Source organism: Erythranthe guttata, chromosome 4 (assembly GCF_056151865.1).
Source record: "Erythranthe guttata isolate IM_541 chromosome 4, IM_541, whole genome shotgun sequence".
NCBI lineage: Eukaryota > Viridiplantae > Streptophyta > Magnoliopsida > Lamiales > Phrymaceae > Erythranthe > Erythranthe guttata.
Genome location: NC_142536.1, coordinates 2310684 through 2331593, shown reverse-complemented (window position 1 = coordinate 2331593; position 20910 = coordinate 2310684). Strand labels below are relative to the sequence as shown.

Sequence of the window (20910 nt, the reverse complement as noted above, 5' to 3'; positions counted from 1 at the left end):
AGGAAAAAGAAGCTGTTCTTCAAGCTTTTCTTCCAAACCCGTCAATGGCGGCCGCCAAAGAACAGAAGCACAGCCTGCACCATACATCGAACTCTCCAAACTCATTGCTCTAAAGGGCCACAAATCTCCTTCATTTCAACCCCAAGAAACATCGACCGCCTCCCCAAACTGCCTCCAATTTTCGCTTCCTCCATTAATTTCGTCAAAATCCCACTCCCGAAACTCGAATAACTCTCCGAAAACACAGAGGCAACAATGGACATCAATGGCGGAGAAATGGACTATCTCAAGAAAACCATATAGATATTTTACCATATATCGCAGCACATATTAAGCGAGTTAGCAGATGCAAATGTTAATTGCTATAAAACCATATAGATATTTGAGCAAAAAGCAGTTTTCTTGAGGGGGGAAAATCGAAGAGAAGATGAATGCTAAATTGGAAGAAGAGGATCAAGATAACCACTACCACCAAGAGGAGAAAGAAGAAAAATTGATGAGAATCGCCATCCTCCGCAACCCCCTCTCCGACCGCCGCATCGCCGCCTTCTCGCCCAATTCCTACCGTCTCCCAGCCTTGCCGTATTCTCACCGCCGCATATCCCTCTCAAAACCCTCAAAATCAATCACCGCTTGCTCCGTCAATCCCCCAGAATCGAACCCGTACCCGGTTCGAGACACGCTATCCGGTTCGACCCGGACATTCGCGACAATCGGCGCCGTAGCCCTAGCCGCGTCGAAAGTCATCGCCCCCCACTGCGGGGGGCTGTTCACGCTGGCCGTGAAGGTGAAGGAGCCGGTGGTGAAATCAGCGGGGCCGGCGTTCTTCGCGGCGGTGAGGAGAAGCGAGCTGAGGTCGCTGAACACGCCGCTGACGGTGGTGGCGGCGGGATGGCGAAGTGGCTGGACCTGTACAGCGGGATACTGACGGTGAGTTGCATGCTGAGCTGGTTCCCGAATATTCAGTGGGACAAGCAGCCCCTTTCCGCCATTAGGGATTTGTGCGATCTCTATTTGGGGCTGTTTAGGGATGGGTTGGCTTTGTGAGGGTGGTGGTCGACGGGATGACAACTCCTTTTTTCTTTCTTTTTCTTTTCTTTTTCTTTTTTTTTTTTATGTTTATTTTTTAATGATTAAAATATAGAATGTTAGTGAATGGACAAATTTGCCCCTGAAAATCTCATGTGCAACACACGTGTTGTAATATTCCGGTCAAAATTGTCGGAATATTCCTTTTAGGAGGCACCATGCAATGAATTAACGAGTTCAGGTAAAAACGTGCAATTTTTTTTTGTTTAGGGGGCAAAGTGCAAAACGGGCCATAGTTTAGGGGGTAAACTGCTTTTTACTCTATAATTAATTAATTAACAGGTCTTCTTCGTCGAAGCTTATTAGCTTACCTTTAATTTTGTGGCTTATTAGCAGATACTACGAATCAAGAGCTTTCAAGTTTTAATGATTTAATTTTGGAGTTAATTTTCAAGTAAAACTTTAATAATTACTAATGATTTAATATGCTTCAAGTTCGAATTTCCAATAAAATAATTTAGCTCAAGCTTGTAGAATATTACTCGAGCTCTAGTTATTCAGATCATGCATTTGGCTCGGCTCGAGATCGACTAATTAAAGCTTGATTTTGCTAAGGTTGAATTGAGGATATTTAATTAATACAACATATTAAATTAATAACAAGCTGAAGTACGTAATTCTTTTTTGGCAAATGATTTTATTTTTTTATTTTTTTGGTATTAAAATCCCGGAAAGAAACTTCCTAGAAGTGACGTTGTGGGAATGTTTGGACGCAGGCACACCCTTATATATATATATATATATATATATATATATATATATATATATATATATATATATATATATATATATATATATATATATATATATATATATATATATATATATATATATATATATATATATATATATTCTCATTCCACAATTCAAATTATTACATTTGTTTTTTCATTTAATAATAATTTCCAATCATATGTTGGTGTTGCCACTTAATTATTTTTAATTTCTTAGTCCTTTAATGGGGCACCTCAAATCATGGTCTTCTGACGTGGCTTACTGGTTATGGATACATCCATGTCAACCTAGAGGGAATATATATAAAGTTTAATTTTGTTTTTTAAATTAATACAGTCGAGATTAGGAAAATTTTATTGATTCAGTTCTATATTAAATTATCGAGATAATAATTTAGTATGTTCTCATCAGATTTGAACCAGAAAAAATTATTATTTAAACGAGTTTATTAATTTATCGAACTAGATTCTACTGTATATATAATATATCCTCTACAAATTAAAGTTGTGAGATCGTTGTAATTATTTCGAAGAATATATTGTAGACTAATTAATTTATGGAGTTAGGTGTTCAATTAAATGATTGTAAGAGAAGGACCCTACGAGATTCCAAAAGCTTTATGTACAATGATTTGGAACTCCTCTCACACACAATTTAGACCACATGAATATATGTCATTGCAAAAATATTATTATATTTTGAATAATATATATAGTTCCATAAATTCCAACTTTTGCTTGTTTTCAATCGATTTGGTTATCACTCTTAATTAGTTACTTAAAAAATAATTAATGACAGGCCTATTTTAATATTTACTATATTATTTTGCCGTAATATATATATATATATATATATATATATATATATATATATATATATATTGAGTTTCTGAATAGGTGCACAACCACAAAAAAGAAATATAATATGGGACGGAGAGAATATATTATTTTTAGAGAAATTAATTTACATTGATTTTTTGGAGTATTAATATTTATTTTATACATATATATATTAATGAATTGTATTAAATGTAATGGTAGTTTTATGGTGATAATTACGCCACATGCATATGCAAAGCTTTGAAAGAAACAAAGCATTAGCTAATAATTAGCGGGAAAATCTTAGGAAATCTAACCTGTTACATTCGAAAATTTAGAAAAATATTTTTGTTAGATCCTTAGTATTTAATTAAAGGTTCTCTTCCATTATCTAAGTGTGACTCACTAAATCTTTCAATATCATATTAAATAATTTTAAATAAATTATATATCATGAAAGAGTATGTTTTCTTAATTAGTACTACTGGTTTTGAGTCTTTTGACCATTTTTATTGTTATTAGTGGACCAACTCCCTAGCTAATTAATATTCTTCTATTGAATTATTTTTTGGTGTTATGTGGACCACTTTTCTCTAAATTAAACCAATATTGAAGATTTTATTCACCAATCATGCCTAGAAAATGTTCAATTATTCTTGTATACATATAATCTAGGTGTACAAATTTCGTAAAACTAATAGTAGTGTTAATTTTGTTATTTATTTACATTTCAAAATTTTCTCGAAATTAATTAAATTTAATGCACTAGCAAAGAACTCAAAGAGAACTAGAAGAAAAGAAAATAAAAATATTTATCTTCTGAATCAGCATTGAAGATCCCAAATTCTTGTCAAAGCCACATGGCGGAGGAACATGAACCAATTTATTATAACAAATTTAGTTCAATAATAGAGATCTAATTAATTAATTAATCAATCAATGAGATTAGAGAATTAAAAACAAATTATTTAATTAATATTAACATAATGTGGATGGCCTCAAAATTGGGAGTAACATTAATAAGCACGAATTCCAAAGGCAATGTTGGGTTTAATGAGGTCGGTTCGGTATAAAACCGTTTATTACAAGCCATCCAAATACCATGTTAGAGTCATTGCACTTGGCAATCCATGCTTCTTTCACGTGGCAATCTACTTACAACAATTATTTTTTTAATTCTATATATATATATATATATATATATATATATATATATATAATCTTTAATCAAGGTGCCGCCCTCTTCCATGGTTTTAGCTCACACATTAAAACCACTATACTAATATGGAGGTAACAACGACTTAGAGCTCGTTTGGTTAAACTTATTTTCAAGAGCTCATAAGCTCTAACTTTTAATAAGCTGTTACGATTTATTTTTTGAATTTTTTGGATAACGAGCATGTAAACTATTTTTATCCATTTTAAGATCTTAAATAAAAATAGGAGTTAAATATATTTTTCAAACAAAATATATAAATTCTTTTTAACAGCTTATAAGCTCTTTTTAACGGATATATGTCGGAAGAGGTGCATGCATTTTACGTCCATCGATTAATGGCTCTTTTCAATGCTTAATTTCATCCTTTCGAGATGTTAAGACATGGCACCATGTCCATCCCTCATTTTTCTTTTCCCTTGGGAAACTACACTTAATATTATTTATTTCCTTTTTTAAATTAAAAATGACGTGGATTTTTATTTAATTTAAATTCCCCACAAAAGAATAATTGATTATTAATCCGAATTAAGAGTGTCTTATATATGTTGCACATGGCTTGGGTTGCCCCCAAGGCATGACTTTGGTTAATTACTTCAAATTAGAGTGGGACGGGCCGTCCTTAATTTTAATTAATGAGTAAATTACAACCACCCCTAATATATGGTCAAATTACGAAAAAAATCCTCATGTTTGGATAATTACAATTATACCCATCAACTATGAATCTTCTTACACGTCCACCCTTATGGTGTCAAGTTCAACATAATCTTTTAGATTCCGTGGAATGTTCTCTAGTTTGTACTCGTTTTGTGTAAAGAATTAATGCAATTTCTGATGCACCACAACCTGGTATTTACAAGCCAAAAAACACATTTTATGAACATCTTGCTTCAAAATTTGGAGTTTGAATGGGATAAACCAAGTACAAAATTGAGAATATTCCATATAATCTAGAAGATTCTACTAAATTTAACACTACGAGAATGAACGTGTTATAATTGATGAGTAATTGTAATTATCCAAATATAAAAGGGTTTTTTCATAATTTTACGATACCTCATGGGTGGTTGTAATTTACCATTTAATTAGTTAACGATCTTACATGCAAGCACGTAATTTTAGTCTATGTGTGATTATTTATATTATTTTTCACTAGTTAACTAACTAATAAAAATATCACCACGTATAACCCAATTTGGAAGGGGTGCAGATTCTATATCAATAATTGCTAATGACTTCATAATTACATAAGCATAACCACGTTTATAAAACTTAATGACCTACTAATTACTTATATTATCGGGCCGTCTACGCTAGTCAACTAGTCTTAAACTAGCATTTCATGCCTCAAGAACATATACAATTAACAATTAAACTATACAATTAAGTAGATAACTACAATAACCGTCAACAAACACTAATTAAATCATAGAACATGCATAATAATAACTACATACATATATTTTATTTAATTAACTGAAATAATAAAAATTCCTTAGAACATGACTAGGGTTTTGATCTTTGAAATGAATCACGTTTGACTAAATATGTGGAAACACATGAGACCACATGGATTAGCCTTTTTTCGGCTGCCGTTCGGAATATTAAGGCGTTAATCGGACCGTTAGCAAGAAATTAGTCAAACCATTATATTAATTTTAAAAAAATAAACATTATACTAACACGTAATTATTGAGTGTATATGCATACCGAACTAACATGTGAAAGATAATAATTAATTACATATATATCTCTAAGATATAATAATAATAATAATTATTATTATTAATATTATGTTAGTTCACCAAACTGCATTTGATTGTTGGTTAATTAAATGGGTTCAGGGAATAATGCCATGATTTCACTTGTTAATTACAACATTAATTCAGTTACTAATTTTTACCTGATTTTGACCCACAGATATTAGCAAGTTGGACCAGATGAGAATAATTAGATTCTGCCACATGAAATTGTTCTATGGATTAATCAATTAAATCAAATTATTATGATTTAATCATCACACATTCACACTAGACTCTTTGACTTAATTAATCCTACCACTAATTAATTTTAATTTGCCACTTGATTTTGTGCTATTATTTGAAAGAAAAAAAAACTAAAAATTTGTTGAGAAGACGACGATCTTATCTCAAATTTGTTATTGCAGTCTTCGTTTAAACCGGCTCTTATTATAAATGTTTTATAAATCGGACCAGAAATTGACCCGAACAAGCTACTGTGTCATGTTTTATATTATAGTTATTTATATTAAATTTTTGTAGTAAATAAATATATATTATTTCACATTATTAGTTCATTACTCAGTTCCAAATTGAAAATCGAAGAGGGTCCAAATAAAAGGGGAAAAAATAAATAAATAAAACATGATTAATGGACTTAAATCAAAGAATCTAGTCTAGGTAAAGTCGCATTTGTCTCATAGCAGGGAGCAGCTAATACAATGCATGCATATGCAGATGAATTTGGAGTTTATTAAATCCAGAAAATAATTAAATAATAATAATAATAATAATAATAATAATAATAATAATAATAATAATAATAATAATAATAATAATAATAATAATAATAAATAAATAAATAAATAAATAAACAAATTAATAAATAAATAAATAAAAAATTGAAGCAAATTAAATGTAACGCGTAATCTTCAAAATGATAAATATTGATTTTTATAGTAATAATTTTGGCCCCTTTTCTGGGTGAATCACGACTACGTATACACAAGGATTTGTCACACCCCAATTTAGTGGGGATTTTAATGATAACAATAAGCGTGTTTTGACCAATAAATGGAATAACGCTTCTTTAAGAACATGTTCCTACTTTGATTGATCAATGGACCAAAAAAACAATTAAAACCCATTAAATGAAAAGGGTACAATTAAGCTAACACAAAACTGCCCAATTTAGGTGTAATTAATTAATTAATTAATTTTATAATCGCCAAAATAAGTCCAACATTGGTTGAATTGACCACACTATGATTAGTTATGACTAATCACTAAAATGGGGTGTTAAATTCCTAATCATAACCCTACCCCACACATACTATACCAATGATATATATAGGACGACTACGTACAAAATATGAACGGTTGAATTTCTTAATTATTGAAAAATATATATTATAATATATTTTGTGGTCCGCGAGATGCTACACCTGGTGAAAAACATTGGATAGTAAAAATCACCATAAATATGTATGAATATTCGTTCACGGAACACACATATACGTGTGTGTGTTATTATGTGTAGGATAATGGTGCAGAATCAGTGGATCACCCGGTATATTTCACTGAGCGTAGTACGTCTACAAAACGACTATTTTGATTTGATCGATGTGGACGTATTATTATCAAGTCTTTGATTTTCAATTAATACAAATCTAGAAGCTAATTAAGAAAGGATATCTTTTTTTGTTCTTTTCATTTACAGTAATTTTGTTCTGTTAATAGTAACAATAATACATAAGATTTTACATGGTGATAGATACGATCTTGACTTTCTTCAAGGGGAGAAGATGGTCGATTATTTATTTTACCATTTTAAAAATAAATTAGTATGGCAGTATAATCTTTTAAGTTTTTCTTTGAAGCTGAATTAGTTCGTTGTTATTACTATATAACAAATATAACATGCTATAATAAGTATATACAGTAGAATCTCGATAAATATTTTATTTTATAATTTTGACTCAGTAAAAGCATACTAAGTTACTAATTTGATAACTGTCGCTAAATTATTAGGATTTTGATAATTTGAACTGAATTAATTTATAGTGATTTAACGGAATTGAGAGCATAATATAGGGTTTATCTATATTTATCCATTTAGTCGAATGCCAAGGATAAGGAGAATCTTCCTATATAATATACGTAATTGTTCTTCTTCTTGACAGTTTGCCATGGTCCATACCCCTAGTCCATTTACAAAACCATGACCACACACACACACACACACACACATATATATATATATATATATATATATATATATATATATATATATATATATATATATATATATATATATATATATATGGCATGCACGAGTGTTGATGAATTTGGAAGTATATGTAATTTCATTCTTCGCTGGCCAAAATTTGGTAGGTAAAACACACACACACACACACACACACACACACACCTATATATATATACACCGTTAATTTGAAATTGGAATTGACATGTTACTTGGACTTTCTTGCAATTGTCACAATCATCTTCTTTAATTTCTTCAATCTTCAAATAGATTTGACAAAATTATTTAAATATTTCATGAATATATATATATCATTTGGGGAGATGGATACTTAGGCTGCTAGCTAGTTATGAACGAAAGAGACACTTTGTAATTGAACTAGGGTTTTATCTTCATGTTTTAACTTGTGCCGACAGCCCGAAAATATTATCCCAAGAATTATGTATTTTTTTTTTGTATGTATATTAATCATGAATTAACCCAACAAATTATTATGAGCTAATTATCTAAAATCTCTTGTATAATTTCTCCGAATAAATTAATTGTGTTTTTATACAAATAAAACTGCAAATATATCTAAATTACATGTACAACCCCTTGATGCATTATTGAAAATGAAAATGACACATTAATTATTATGAGTGTAGAAGTTAGAACGTTGCTTGAGGTGATAGCACACATTTAATGTTCAATTATATGTATTAGGGTTTATTGATCCCCATTCACATAATTAAATTATATTTGAATTTGGTTATTGTGAATGCATGCAATTCCAATCTTAATTCCACACTAGTCACCATTCCAATAAAGACTAATTCTTGTACAAATGACCAATTAATTCAGTTAGACTATGATACATATAATTGAAATTGATAATTGTTCCCTAATTCAAAGAATATTGCTTTTCTTGTCTCAATTTATTTTGCCCCATAACCTAATTAGCTAAGGATTGTAACTGAACCTATTAATTGTATAGCCAAATTTGCAATCAAGAATAACCAATCCATTTTTTTATTGAGCTAACGATTTCACACTCGTGTGTGTTCTATGCGCCTGCGTTGTACGACCATATATAAAAAAAAATGCCGAACCATCAATAAAATGTATCTATAGATACAAAAAATTGTCGAACCATCAATTTCGCAGTTCAATAAAATGTGAACCGTAAAATACGATAAATAGATACACGGTATTGAACAAAATATTCGGACCGAAACCACATATAGGGCTAGATGTATGTATAGATTGGTGGGCCCAACAAACCATCCATAGGGCAAGATGTATGTATAGATTGGGTGGGCCCAACAGCCGCAGGTACAAGTGATAGATAGATGTCATTGCTTTCGTACAATGTCCAAAATTGCCAGCTGTAATAATAGCCCAAAATAAAATAAAATAAAATAAAATAAAATAAAAATAAATAAATATGGGGAGGAGGGACCTAAAAATCAGAGGGTATGGACCAATTACAGCTCAATCTATAGGACTGACTAAGTCAGGTGAAAATTGAAATTCACTAACCACTTGTCCTACCCATAAATACATACACCAAATTTCCCAATTTCAACGCGGTGATTCCTAAAATAAATGAAATAATAATAAAAAATATAAAAAAATAAATTATTTAATCCATAAAATTTGAAGAAATTGACTTTATATATATCTTCTTGTTTGAAATAATGAAGTCGACTAGTGTATATATTTTATGTTATATTGTTTTTGTCCGAGTTTTAATGAGATTTGGAGGGTGGAGAAATAAATAGATGCAAGTGGTTGATCGTCGTAGTCATAATAGACGAGTATTATCGCAACGGAAAAAACGAACACCGGTGTTGATTTTTGAATCGGATATAATGTATATGTAGTTGGCTGGAGGGAAATTGGTCCAGTGAGGAGTGGTGGTCCTAAATACAAATAGGAAGGAAAAAATGGTCCAAATATAATGGTGGAGTGATGGGCTTTTATTCAAATGCAGAGAACTTAAAACAATTTCATGTGAATTTTCTGGGCATGTTGTGCATGAGGTGTGACTGGTCCTTTTTTTTTGAATTTTTCCTGCCCTTATTTAGCAGAAAAAAAAAAAGAATTGTTTATTTATTGCATTTCCAAGTCAAAAATCAATATTGTCTTGAATGAGACCAATCGTAGTACGTTCGTTCAAACCGATGGTTTCTAAGGAAGGTTCCGTCGTGGTTCTACAAAAGTCGAATTCTTTGTTGTAATATGATATTTTAGCTCGTGTTTTAGTTTTTTTTATAATTGTATTTTTTTATTTTTTATTTGACGAGGTAAAATTGATTTTTGGGTGGAAATGTGAAACATAAGAAGGGGTTGACTTTTTTCTTGTTTTTAAAGTTGTTGTTAAGTTGGGATAAGTTGACTTGTGAAATAGGGTGACACTACCACAACTTACACAGGTGATCATCGCTTCAATTTTATTACATTTGACTTTAATTAAGAAAACAAAATGTCAACCATCAAACACACAATAACTCTTATATTAAAATAATGTTGTATGGTTCTCACTAATAGTCCCTATAAAAAATAGGTCTTCTTGTCCTAACACGTGAGAGGGTGTAACATCTGTATATAATGAGTATAGTTGTATAAATCATACAATTAGAAGTCGAATCGTACAATTGAACTTAAGACACATATGTATACACACATACGTTCCTCAATAATAAACGACGGGTGGTGTTTCCTTTAATCACCTCAGAAGATACCCAAAAGAAAAAAAAAACAAAGAATGATTTGTGTTCCCTAACTCAGTACAAAAAAGGCTCCAATTTCGGCACGTACCCAAAAAAAAAAAAAAAACATTTAAAAAAATGGTATTTCCCAGCCCGTAATGCCGAGAACCTTCGGAAAATACCATGTATACAAAGAATAAATTAAAAAAAAAAAAAGGGCAAAGAAACTGTCGAGCTAAAAGAAATGGTTTTCTTTTTAATGGATTTACAGTTTTTTTTGTTCTTTTTCCTTTTCCGATGTATCCGTGTTGAAACAAACTGTACGGAAAGCAAAAAAAAAGATGTACCCTTGGCCTTAATCGTGTAAAAATTCGAAGGCAGGGTTCTGAAGAAGGTCCGTAGCAGGTTTTACATCGAAAAAGTCCTTCACTCTGAGTGAACTCGATAGTTCATCCATTGAAAACGGGATGCTGTTTCACATGTACAACAACAACCACATTATACTTCACATTTTTTATTTATTTTTTAATTTTTTTTTAATTTTAAATTTGGGTCGTTCGTTACCTGGAATTGTCATCCAAAAGAAACGAGTTGCTGACAGCAGTGTTGGAATCTTCGGTCATTAGCACCCTCATGTTCGATATGACCTGTAATAAATAAATAAAATTATTGCAACATATGTTATTACTTAATCGTAGAAACAAATACTATATATAATATACTTACTTCAGTAGACACACTTCGTGTATTATAGTTATCGTCCCAGTATAAAGTACATATTCTGTACAGCTGCTGTACACTCAGAATCTGGGGAATTGAAAATATATAGGAAGCGTCAAAACAGTAGTCTTCGTTTTCTTTTTTATGTAAATTATGTTTTTTTGTCTTCTTCTTTTTAAGTGTAAACTAACTTACAGGACACAAATCGTTGATGATCTCGTCGTACGATATTCTGTACTTCTGATGTATAACCTGTAGGGGGGAAAAAAGAAAGAAAAAAAAAACGGTAAAGGTAAGTTAATACGGAAAATTACAAAAGTGCCATTAAAAGTTTCCGAAAAAGAAAAGAGAGAGAAAACTTACTAAGAAGCCAACGGCTTGTCTTATGTGTTTGAGTTCATCCCAAGCTGAGCCCGAATACTAAATGCCAAGAATATTTTGTCAATTCGAGAAAAAAATATTAAATAAAATAAATAAATAAAATAAAATAAAATTACCTCTTCTTTTGCTTGACAGCACCACAGTTCTAGCTCCGCCAAACCAGATTTGACATACTCTCCGTTGCTAAAAGTACAGCACTCGCGCCGTAGAAGAAGACTGAAAAGTCATATGTTTGGACAAAAAAATTAGTAAAAAAAGAATTATTACAGAGATTTCATTCCAAGTTACAGACATTCCAATTAATCACCTGTTAAATAGTTGCACGTTGACATATGAAAACGTTTGAGTAAATATCTTCTGAACAAGAAACGGGGGAACCTGCAAAGACCCAAAAAAAAAAAAAAACAAGAATATTATAAATTTGAAAGCATACATTATATTAATATTATTAAATTCAGCTTAAATATTTATATATATAAATCGATCCATACAAAATTCTCTGTGAGTGTACTAAGCAGGGAGTTGAGGCAATCAATGATGGCCATCCAATGATTTGTTTGAGAATCTTTGCCGAAAGATCGACCAGACCTCAACACACTTCCTTTCGAGGTTCTTGGTGCCTGAAATCATTATTCAAGCATTGCTCATATAATATTCGATAAATTTAAATATTTTTTTACTCTCTTGTTAGGATAGAAGTTATCTCAGCATACCTGAATACATAAAGCAAGAATTGCTCCCAAGTCCTTCTTCAAGTTATCTCGAATAATGCCGTAGATTTTCTCAACGTAAGCATTAAGCTGCTGCTTGAAAAGCAGAGCTGGGTATTTCGCTTCGACTTGTCGCACCTTTTCAATGGCTGCTGCAGCCGCAGCTAGGCTTGTCGAAGAAGGTGACCTAAATCCCTGTAAACAAAATATTTATTTCATATTATCTAACTTCGTAAATTGAGAAAAAAAAAGAAAAAAAAAAAAAAGAATATTGAATACCATAGTCATTCTCCCGAATAGGGAGGTTGGTGGTTGTGCCTTACGAACTGGGGTGGCGCCAGCTGTCCCAGCAGGTTTAAGACTTTTTTCGAGCAAGAACAATAGCGTAGAAGTATTTGACAGCCAATAAGCCATGTGATCGTTATTGCTGTCTTGATTCTGCAAATTAATTAGTGCTTAGTTATTTCAGAATTATTTTCGACAGTTTTAGAGCAAACAGACAAATGTAAAGGAAATATTATTACCTCAATGGCCGAACCAATCATCTGAATAAGGCGATCGAACACGCTTGTCCGTTCACACTCGAAAGATTTCCAGTGCAGAAGGCATTTATATATCGTGAAAGCTGCAACGGGCTTGCCTTGGCTGAAGCCCACGTCTTTTATTACACATTCCAAGAAAGTATCAACATCCTCCTGTAATAAGATTCATGTATTATTTCATCGAGAAAAAAACCCAATAATTTTCGAACAATGAATACGAAACAAAATCTCGTTTTCTAGAAATAAAGAAAAAAACGGACATGGTGACGGTCGGTTGGGGGCCTCCTAGGTTTGCTGTCGGGGGTCTCGTAAACTTTTGTCGGAGTATGTAATAATATATCCTGCACAAAATCAATCTATATGTAAAAATTAAAGCTGTAACGACAGAAACAAAAAGAAGAAATATAAAAAAAAGAAAAGAAAAAAAAAACGAGGCAGTACGTTGACTGTAGTCACTTCACTTGCATGGTAGCCATTTTCCAATATCTGCAAATAAGTCGCAAAAAAATAATAAATTATATTAAGAAGGAATAAAGGCAACGGAAAATACAGCGATTTTTTTTCTTGAGACGTAATTAACCTTGGTTGGTAAAGGCGATGCATTTTCCGATAATAATTTAGAGGCAGTTAACAACGATTGCTGACGAAGAATCTTGTTTTCGGATTCCATGTCGGAAATTTTTTCTTCAAGCCTACACGTGCAGAAAAAGAAAATGAAAAGATTAACAATTTAAAGTAAAATTAAGTACAAAATAACAAAATTGAAGAAATAAAAAACCGAACCTATTTATATTAGTTTTCAACTTAACAATCACAGACTCTGCCTCAACAGCTTGCTTCAACCTCTCCTCGCTAAGTTTGTTCGTCTCTTCGTATTTCTTCTCCGTTTCGTCTATTTTCGTTTCGAGAGAGCTAACTACGGCCTGCACAACATTGCATAAGAGGATGCGAGAATAAAACCAAGTATGTAATAAAAATTCATTTTCAACCTAATTATTTTGACCAGCATGCATGCATGCATACCTTGAGTTTTTCGTTTTCGGTGGTGACCTTATCCATCATTTCATGGTCGATGACCGGAATCTCCTGTACTACAGGGATTTGTTGCTCGGCTGCCGCCACTTTTGCCGCTTCGATTTCCTTCAACATCGTGATTTTGCTTTCCTTGAACTGAAGCTGAAGCTCTTCCAATGCTGTCTGCAATTTCGTGTTCTCTCGTGTTTTCGCTTCTTCCAGGTCAGCCTATAGATATAGAATATACATATTTTCTTTTATTATATATTTATATAAAATCAAATCAAATTATTTTGGATATGTTCTATATACATACTCTCATTCGTTTCTCCAGCTGCAATCTCCAAGTCAATTCTTCGACTTGCTTCTCTAATTTATTCTTGGCAGCTTGCAGGGCACCGGTTTCTCGTGCAGCCTGTTTTTCGCGAACATAAAAAAATTACTAAATAATAGCAATAACAAAACATAAAAAAGGAATAATCGAGAGGCTATACCATCTTCATTTTACGCAGTTCTAGACGAGCAACTCTTCCCCTCCACGCACATTGTGTAGTAAGTGCAGCTTTCTTCAGCTCAATATATTTCGAACGAGCTAAATAGCCACGGCAATAACTCTGTCATAGTCACACAAGGTGATGAGTCATCAATATATTTATTTAAAAAGAAGAAAATAAAATAGTCCTTACTTCATCGAAAAACCATTTACCTGGATCAAAATCGCTGCTTGTGTTTGCTGTCTGAAGCGAAGCTCATTACGCGCCGTCATCCCACGCATCCCTGTCTGAATCGAGACAGCAGATAATCGCAGCTCTTTGTATGCTTTCCTCGCAAGATACATTCGCAAATATTTCTGAATCTTGAGACAAGAAACTTCTCTCCTAGTACGCTCGTAAATGCGTCGTGTAAGTTCTCCTGCAATAACACAAAAAAAAAATTAAAAATTAAAAATTCACAAAACGATGTCTTGATAAATGTGTCTGAACGGAACTCAGTTCTACCTCTGCATACAGATTGAATAAAGATTGCCGAGCGGCGCAATAACGTGAAATTTTTCTTAGCCATGTAAGAACGGATTTTCCTCTGTATAATACTGGCCGATCTTCCCAACACTTCGGTCCTACGAGCATCCAGCTCAGCCATCTGACCAGCCCTCAGAAACACTTTTGTTTTACCAATCTGCAAAAAGCAAACAGGTTTTAACTTTTAAGTATCATCCTAATAGTCTAATACTATTAACTCAAGGGCGAAAAGGTCATTTACCTGATAGCCCTCGAGACCAACTTTCTCCAAAAGCTTCTTGCAGACAGCAACCTCGTCCGTACTGTCATAAATCCAATTAACAAAATTAAAATGAAATGGCGAATATACTAATTGTAATTATCAAAGGGGGTGTAAACGTGTAGTGATTGTACCTTCCTTTTAAAACCTCGGGAGAAAGAATGCCGAAACGATGCACAAATTCCAAGAAGGGTCTTTTTGTAGGATAACCAGCACAACTTATCCTAATAGCTTCCATAACCCCCTGAAATAAGTGCAATCAGCTAAAATTGTACGATAACAATAAAACCCGAAAAAAATTATTTTTTTACAAGAATTTATTTTTACCCCACAGCGGAGTTGTTGAAGAACGTTCTGGTTCTCGAAGATAGCTGGCTTAAGAAGATTATTCGGCTTTACGCAGCGTATGTAATGAGGTTCGGTTGAACTCAGTGTTTCGAGCAGAGCTTGTAATTGTTGCTGTAGAATATGTCACATGAAAAAGCTCTCGAATCTATATATATATATATATGTACATATAATTATAAATATATATACCTTAAACCTCGCTCCAATAGAAGAGAACTTTGATTGTTTAGAGGATTCCTCGTTCGATACTGGAAAAAGACGAGAAACAAACGAACACGTGGAAGCACACAGGAGGTCTTTATGTTCGGCAATAACATAGTCCTTGTTTTTGTCCAGAAATAACTCGGTTTGATAAGTCACCTGTCACGTAAAAACTTTATTTTTAAAAAATATCTTTTAAAGCGATATTTCTAAAAATATCTTTGTAAAACTTACGTCACCGGCGTAATGTGAAACTGTGAAATCAGAACGAGCTAATTTGGGCTTGCTAAAGCGTTTGTGGTTCTTGAAAGTTTGGTACAGCTTCTGGGAAAATGTTTCGTGAGTTGACCGTGGGAACATACTAGATGCCGAAATTCAGACAAAAAGACCTCAGTCAAATGTTGTTGTCACTGTCTGTAAACAAGCCATATAAATGAAAAACAGAATCTTACCAAGCTTCATCAAGAAGTGCTATAATGCCACCTGGCTTCTGAGTAATTTGAAAAGAAAAAAAAATATATATATATTAGAAACAGAAATATAATAACTCGTGTGGTAAGTAAAGTAATAGTTGAAAAATTAAAAATTTCGGTGCAATTGGCAGCAAAAAGGGCAGCACCACAACCTTTTCGATTAGATCAAGAACGTCTTTATTATCGATGAACTCTATGTAGCTCCAGTTAATTTCTTCTTTGGTGTACTCTTCTTGCTCCATTTTGAAAACGTGCTGCCAAATTAAATGGAAAAACAGTGAACAACTAAAAACAAAGACGTATAAATAAAGATTACCAAATAGAATAAGATAAATTACAACAAACCTGATTAAAGTGCTGCTGAAGCTTCTCGTTTGTCAAGTTTATGCAAAATTGTTCAAAGCTGTGGATATAATTATATACAACATTAAAAAAGATAAGAGCCGTGTCCTAAACAAAACTGCTGTAATAATTCAGTTTAGTGGTCAAAAGAACACAAGCATTATATTGGACAAGTAGGTAAATTCAAGAAAATCGAAAGAGCAGTACGTAAATCTTTATTATCCAGAAAATTGTAGAATGACGAAATACAGCAATAAATAACAACCTACTCATTAGAAAACTACAGTCTCGATTTTTAACTTCAGATATTCAAGTTCATCAGGAATATAGCACGAAAGGTCGGAAACACCAATTATTTTTAAAGAACCGAAGAAAAAGGATATGTTTTAATTTTTTTTATTTTTTTTATTTTTTTGTTTGTTAAATTCAAATCCTAGACTTTGACCCTAATAGTCAAGAATATAACACACAGCGTACCGTTTAAGCACCTGTTAGTCTTGAAGCTCTCGAATCCATAGATATCGAGCACCCCAATTAAGCATTTCGAATTGGGATCTTGACCGATAGAATTATTGATCTTATCCACAAGCCTGCAAATATAAAAGGGTAAATGAGTAAAATAACCGAACCCTCGACAAAACCCGAATAAGGGAATCAGCAAACAAAGAAAAAAGACGAAGCTTTTACCAGTCGAACAATCTCGAGTACACAACTTTAGCCAAAGCATCTCTACTGTCAACAGCTGCCTCCGGATCCAACTCTTTCGTGATTGTCTCATCACGAGTCACAATTATACGTTTGCAAAGGGAATCTTCCAAAGACTTTGCATCACACCTATATATATAATATATATATATATATATATATATATATATATATATATATAATGATGCTAAAATTTTAAGACAACAGAACTTTCGAAAAAAAAAATTAAAAATATTAGTGAATAAAGTTAGTTACATGAACAATTCAGCTGCGGTTTTTAAATGAAACCAAGATTTTTCGTCTTTAGGCGTGGAGGAATCGATTTCCTTCCCCTTTGTAAATTCGATGTTACCGAGATGGAGAATTGCAGCAACAACTCGAAATATTGCATCCTTAAAAAAGTAAAAGGAAAATATGGAGTCAAAACAAAGAGAATGTGTTTTGTAAGATGTTGACGTGTAATAAAATAAAATAAAAACTGCAGTTATTTAGTTAACTTACCTGTTCCTCGGAACTGATTCCTACAGTGTCCATTGCCTTCTTTGTTGCTATATATTCTTTAGATTCATCGACACCGCTTAGCTCGTAGCACTTCGACTGGTTTAGATAATGGAACTTTCTTGGATCTCCCACTTTGTATTTTTTCATATCCTGATATATTCACATTCAACGAAAATGTTAAATAAAAAAAAAAAAAAAAAAAAAAAAAAAAAAGATGCCTTTGGAATCTAATAGACTACCTCTTCGGGTGCAGCACAGAGCATATAGAAACAATGGTAGTTTCTCTCAGGATCAGACACTTGGCAAACACGAGATCTTTCGAGCAGGTAAGTTCTTATGGCAGCCCCAGATATCTTACCCATTTGATCGAACTGAATCTCCACAAATTTACCGAAACGACTAGCAATAATAAAATTGGTGAGGTGAAATCAGTTAAATCATACGTAATTTTATTATTTTTTTTTCCGGAAAATAAGCAAGAATTGTATAAATTTTTCAGTACCTCGAGTTGTTATTTCTCAGCGTCTTTGCGTTACCAAACGCCTCAAGAACAGGATTTGACTGCAATAAAAAAAATATATAAAAATAAAAGACATAGAATATACTGTGAAAAAAAATCATCGTACGAAACAATTTTATTACCTCGAGAACTTGTTGTTCCACTGTTCTTCCCTCGGATTTAGATCGGCCTCCCATGTAAGCGAGATATTGCATAAGCAATTTTGTGCTTTCCGTTTTACCTGCCCCACTTTCGCCACTAACCAAAATCGACTGACTTATACCTTCATTTCTCATAAGCCTGTTTTCAAACGAGTGCTTCACCTTATAATAGCAGCATACATATACATATACATACAATACATATATATATTGACAAATAGACATGCCTGTATGCAGCATCTGCAACAGCAAACGGGTGAGGACTCAATTCACCAAAGGCTGCACCTTTATATTGTGCCATCATATGACTATTGTATAAATGTGGCAATCTTTGAAACGGGTTCACGGCGATCAATATATTTCCAGTATACGTCTGAAAAAAGTGACGAGGAAAAGCAGTTCAAGAATCGATTTTTTTTGTTCATGTGACGAATTTGAATTACGGGAACTTACGTAAATTTCATTGATGTCGTATCTGGATTTCAAATTAGCCAAAACTCCAGGTTCGTGCAGATACGCCAACTTTGTCATATCGTCGACCCCACAAGGTGGAGCTTCGGAATCTTTCGGGTATACATTAGCTGACTTTGCCACAACCTACAAATAATTCCGTGCATAAGCAATTTAAACGAAATAAAGAAATTTGAAAAAATTAAACGATGCTTATAAGATGTGGTACGGATATTTACCGTTTTGCCCGACGTAGATAGCACCTTGATGTCGTCCCCGTTAACGGATAAAACCTCACCGTCAATCCATGCTTCATCCGAATCTTCCACCCACACAAGAGATCCGACTGCTAAAGCCACCGGAGCAACCTGCAAAACGATTCCAACGAAGTTTTATAAATCGAAGATTATCACAAACCATCCTTCGACTTTGTATAATCCGTTTTTATGATATGGAAAATGTAAAATCGAACCAACAAAGCCCACATTGTACTTCTCAGTCGATTAATACACATAATTACATGAATTCTAGTTTCCAACACAGTCACAATGAAGTCAACCATTGATCTTCGAGTAGTCAATTGTCAGTAAACAATTTTTGCATAAACTATTATTAAACTGCAGACAAACTCAAGATTTTATTCGGAAAAATCAACAAACAAACAAACTCACAATAAGGATCACCATGTAGCAATAAGTTGAAGACGAAAAGCAAATAAAAACCGAAAAATCCACAATCACATTACACATTCAATTATCCTTATCCAATCGGTTAAAAAACAGTAAAAAATCTTGTTGGGCAGTAAATAATCAGCGAAAACGGAAACATATCGAACTACATTAACACACACATCGAATCTCGATTAATTGAGGCAAAAGATCAGCTCAAGATTCCGTAAAAAATCGACATCTAAAAACACCAAACCAACATCGAATGCATTGCAAGAACAATCGAATTAAAAGAGTTCAATACCATTTTTGCAGTAAATTTCAATCAGATCACAAACTCCAGCCGCCGCCGCCTCAAATCAGCCTTCAAATTAAAATAAAATAAAACAAACATATATATATTATATATTCAACGCCTGCTTCTCCTAATTATCAAAATCTCGAAATCCAGTAAGCAGATTTTTGTAATCTCTTCCAATAAACAACTAATCTTGCACACAAGTTCTTCAATTCCTTCAAAAATATTTCAATGGAAGAATAAATAAATAAATAAAAATGGAGGAAATTCAAAGTATTTACACCGCTCCGATTTTGTGAATTGAAAAATGGAAAAGGGAAAATCGGAGAGGTGCAGCAGAGGTTTAAATGAAATGAAAGAAAGAATAAAAAAGAAAGAACAACGAAATTTAACTTAAAAACCCCACTCTTAAGCAAATTGAACTTTTTCTTTTTTGGAAATAAAATAAATAAATAATAATAAAAGAATCTTTTAATTTTTTCTAAGGAAAGTCTTTTTCTCTTCTCTCCCACGTTGTTTGGGATTTGGTCCTTGTCCGAGAATTTTAATTACACTTACAATGTAAATGAAGTGGATTGCCATTAATGCCCCTAGCAGATGGCCGTTATTTCAAATCCGGGATTTTGCGGTGCTCCGACGTGGCAATGGTGGGACCACCTGTTTAAAATTGCCAGGGCGGTTTGGGTTGTACTTTCCTTCTCTTAAGTTTTGAATATTATATTATATTATTTTCTTTATGATCATTATTTATTCAAATTATGTTATCAAATAAGATTTAGGATATGGCTAAATATATTTGAAATAGCTGATATGTTTTAACGTTCGATAAGTTGTTTCAAGAATTGACAAATTGTTACACCTTATTTTTAAAATTAATTTTAAAATATTTGGATAATAAGCTTATAAGCTATATTTATTCATTATAAGATTTTATTAAATAAAAAGTGGGGTCAACAACATATCTTAAAAGCTCTTCAGTAGCTTAGATATTTTTTATTTTTTTTCTAAAAAAATTTCATATACTTTAAAAGACCTAAACATCCTCTTAACTCATTTTCTA

The 20910-nt window shown here is 32.6% G+C and overlaps 1 protein-coding gene across 2 annotated transcripts; it reads right to left on the bottom strand.

The window, feature by feature from the left end:
* Positions 1 to 10426: 10426 nt before the first annotated feature.
* LOC105951632 (myosin-6) lies at positions 10427 to 20365 on the bottom strand. 2 transcript variants are annotated; one of them, XM_012975084.2, is made up of 39 exons: positions 19857 to 20365; positions 19124 to 19252; positions 18888 to 19031; positions 18662 to 18807; positions 18417 to 18573; positions 18277 to 18335; positions 18014 to 18173; positions 17775 to 17924; positions 17529 to 17665; positions 17256 to 17402; positions 17057 to 17158; positions 16572 to 16629; positions 16379 to 16480; positions 16206 to 16243; positions 15988 to 16114; positions 15742 to 15912; positions 15532 to 15663; positions 15339 to 15448; positions 15187 to 15247; positions 14925 to 15102; positions 14633 to 14838; positions 14421 to 14540; positions 14243 to 14341; positions 13936 to 14154; positions 13696 to 13835; positions 13493 to 13604; positions 13354 to 13398; positions 13173 to 13253; positions 12895 to 13065; positions 12650 to 12808; positions 12374 to 12565; positions 12152 to 12280; positions 11968 to 12038; positions 11777 to 11876; positions 11643 to 11699; positions 11475 to 11531; positions 11286 to 11366; positions 11124 to 11206; positions 10427 to 11029 (listed from the first exon to the last, which is right to left on the bottom strand). In XM_012975084.2, the coding sequence occupies exons 1-39, from the start codon at positions 19857 to 19859 to the stop codon at positions 10915 to 10917; spliced, it is 4548 nt and encodes a 1515-aa protein (XP_012830538.2). In that variant the 5' UTR covers positions 19860 to 20365; the 3' UTR covers positions 10427 to 10914. The 2 variants fall into 2 exon arrangements, with proteins under 2 accessions (XP_012830538.2, XP_088672485.1); XM_088816359.1 differs by having other exon boundaries at positions 13173 to 13268; positions 19857 to 20233.
* Between the last annotated feature and the right edge of the window lie 545 nt (positions 20366 to 20910).

Coding starts and splice junctions, on each gene's coding strand:
- LOC105951632 (XM_088816359.1), bottom strand. Junction 15,913..15,987: donor TTTCACATTACGCCGGTGAC/GTAAGTTTTACA, acceptor TTTACGTGACAG/GTGACTTATCAAACCGAGTT. Junction 14,155..14,242: donor AGCTGGAGAAACGAATGAGA/GTATGTATATAG, acceptor CTATATCTATAG/GCTGACCTGGAAGAAGCGAA.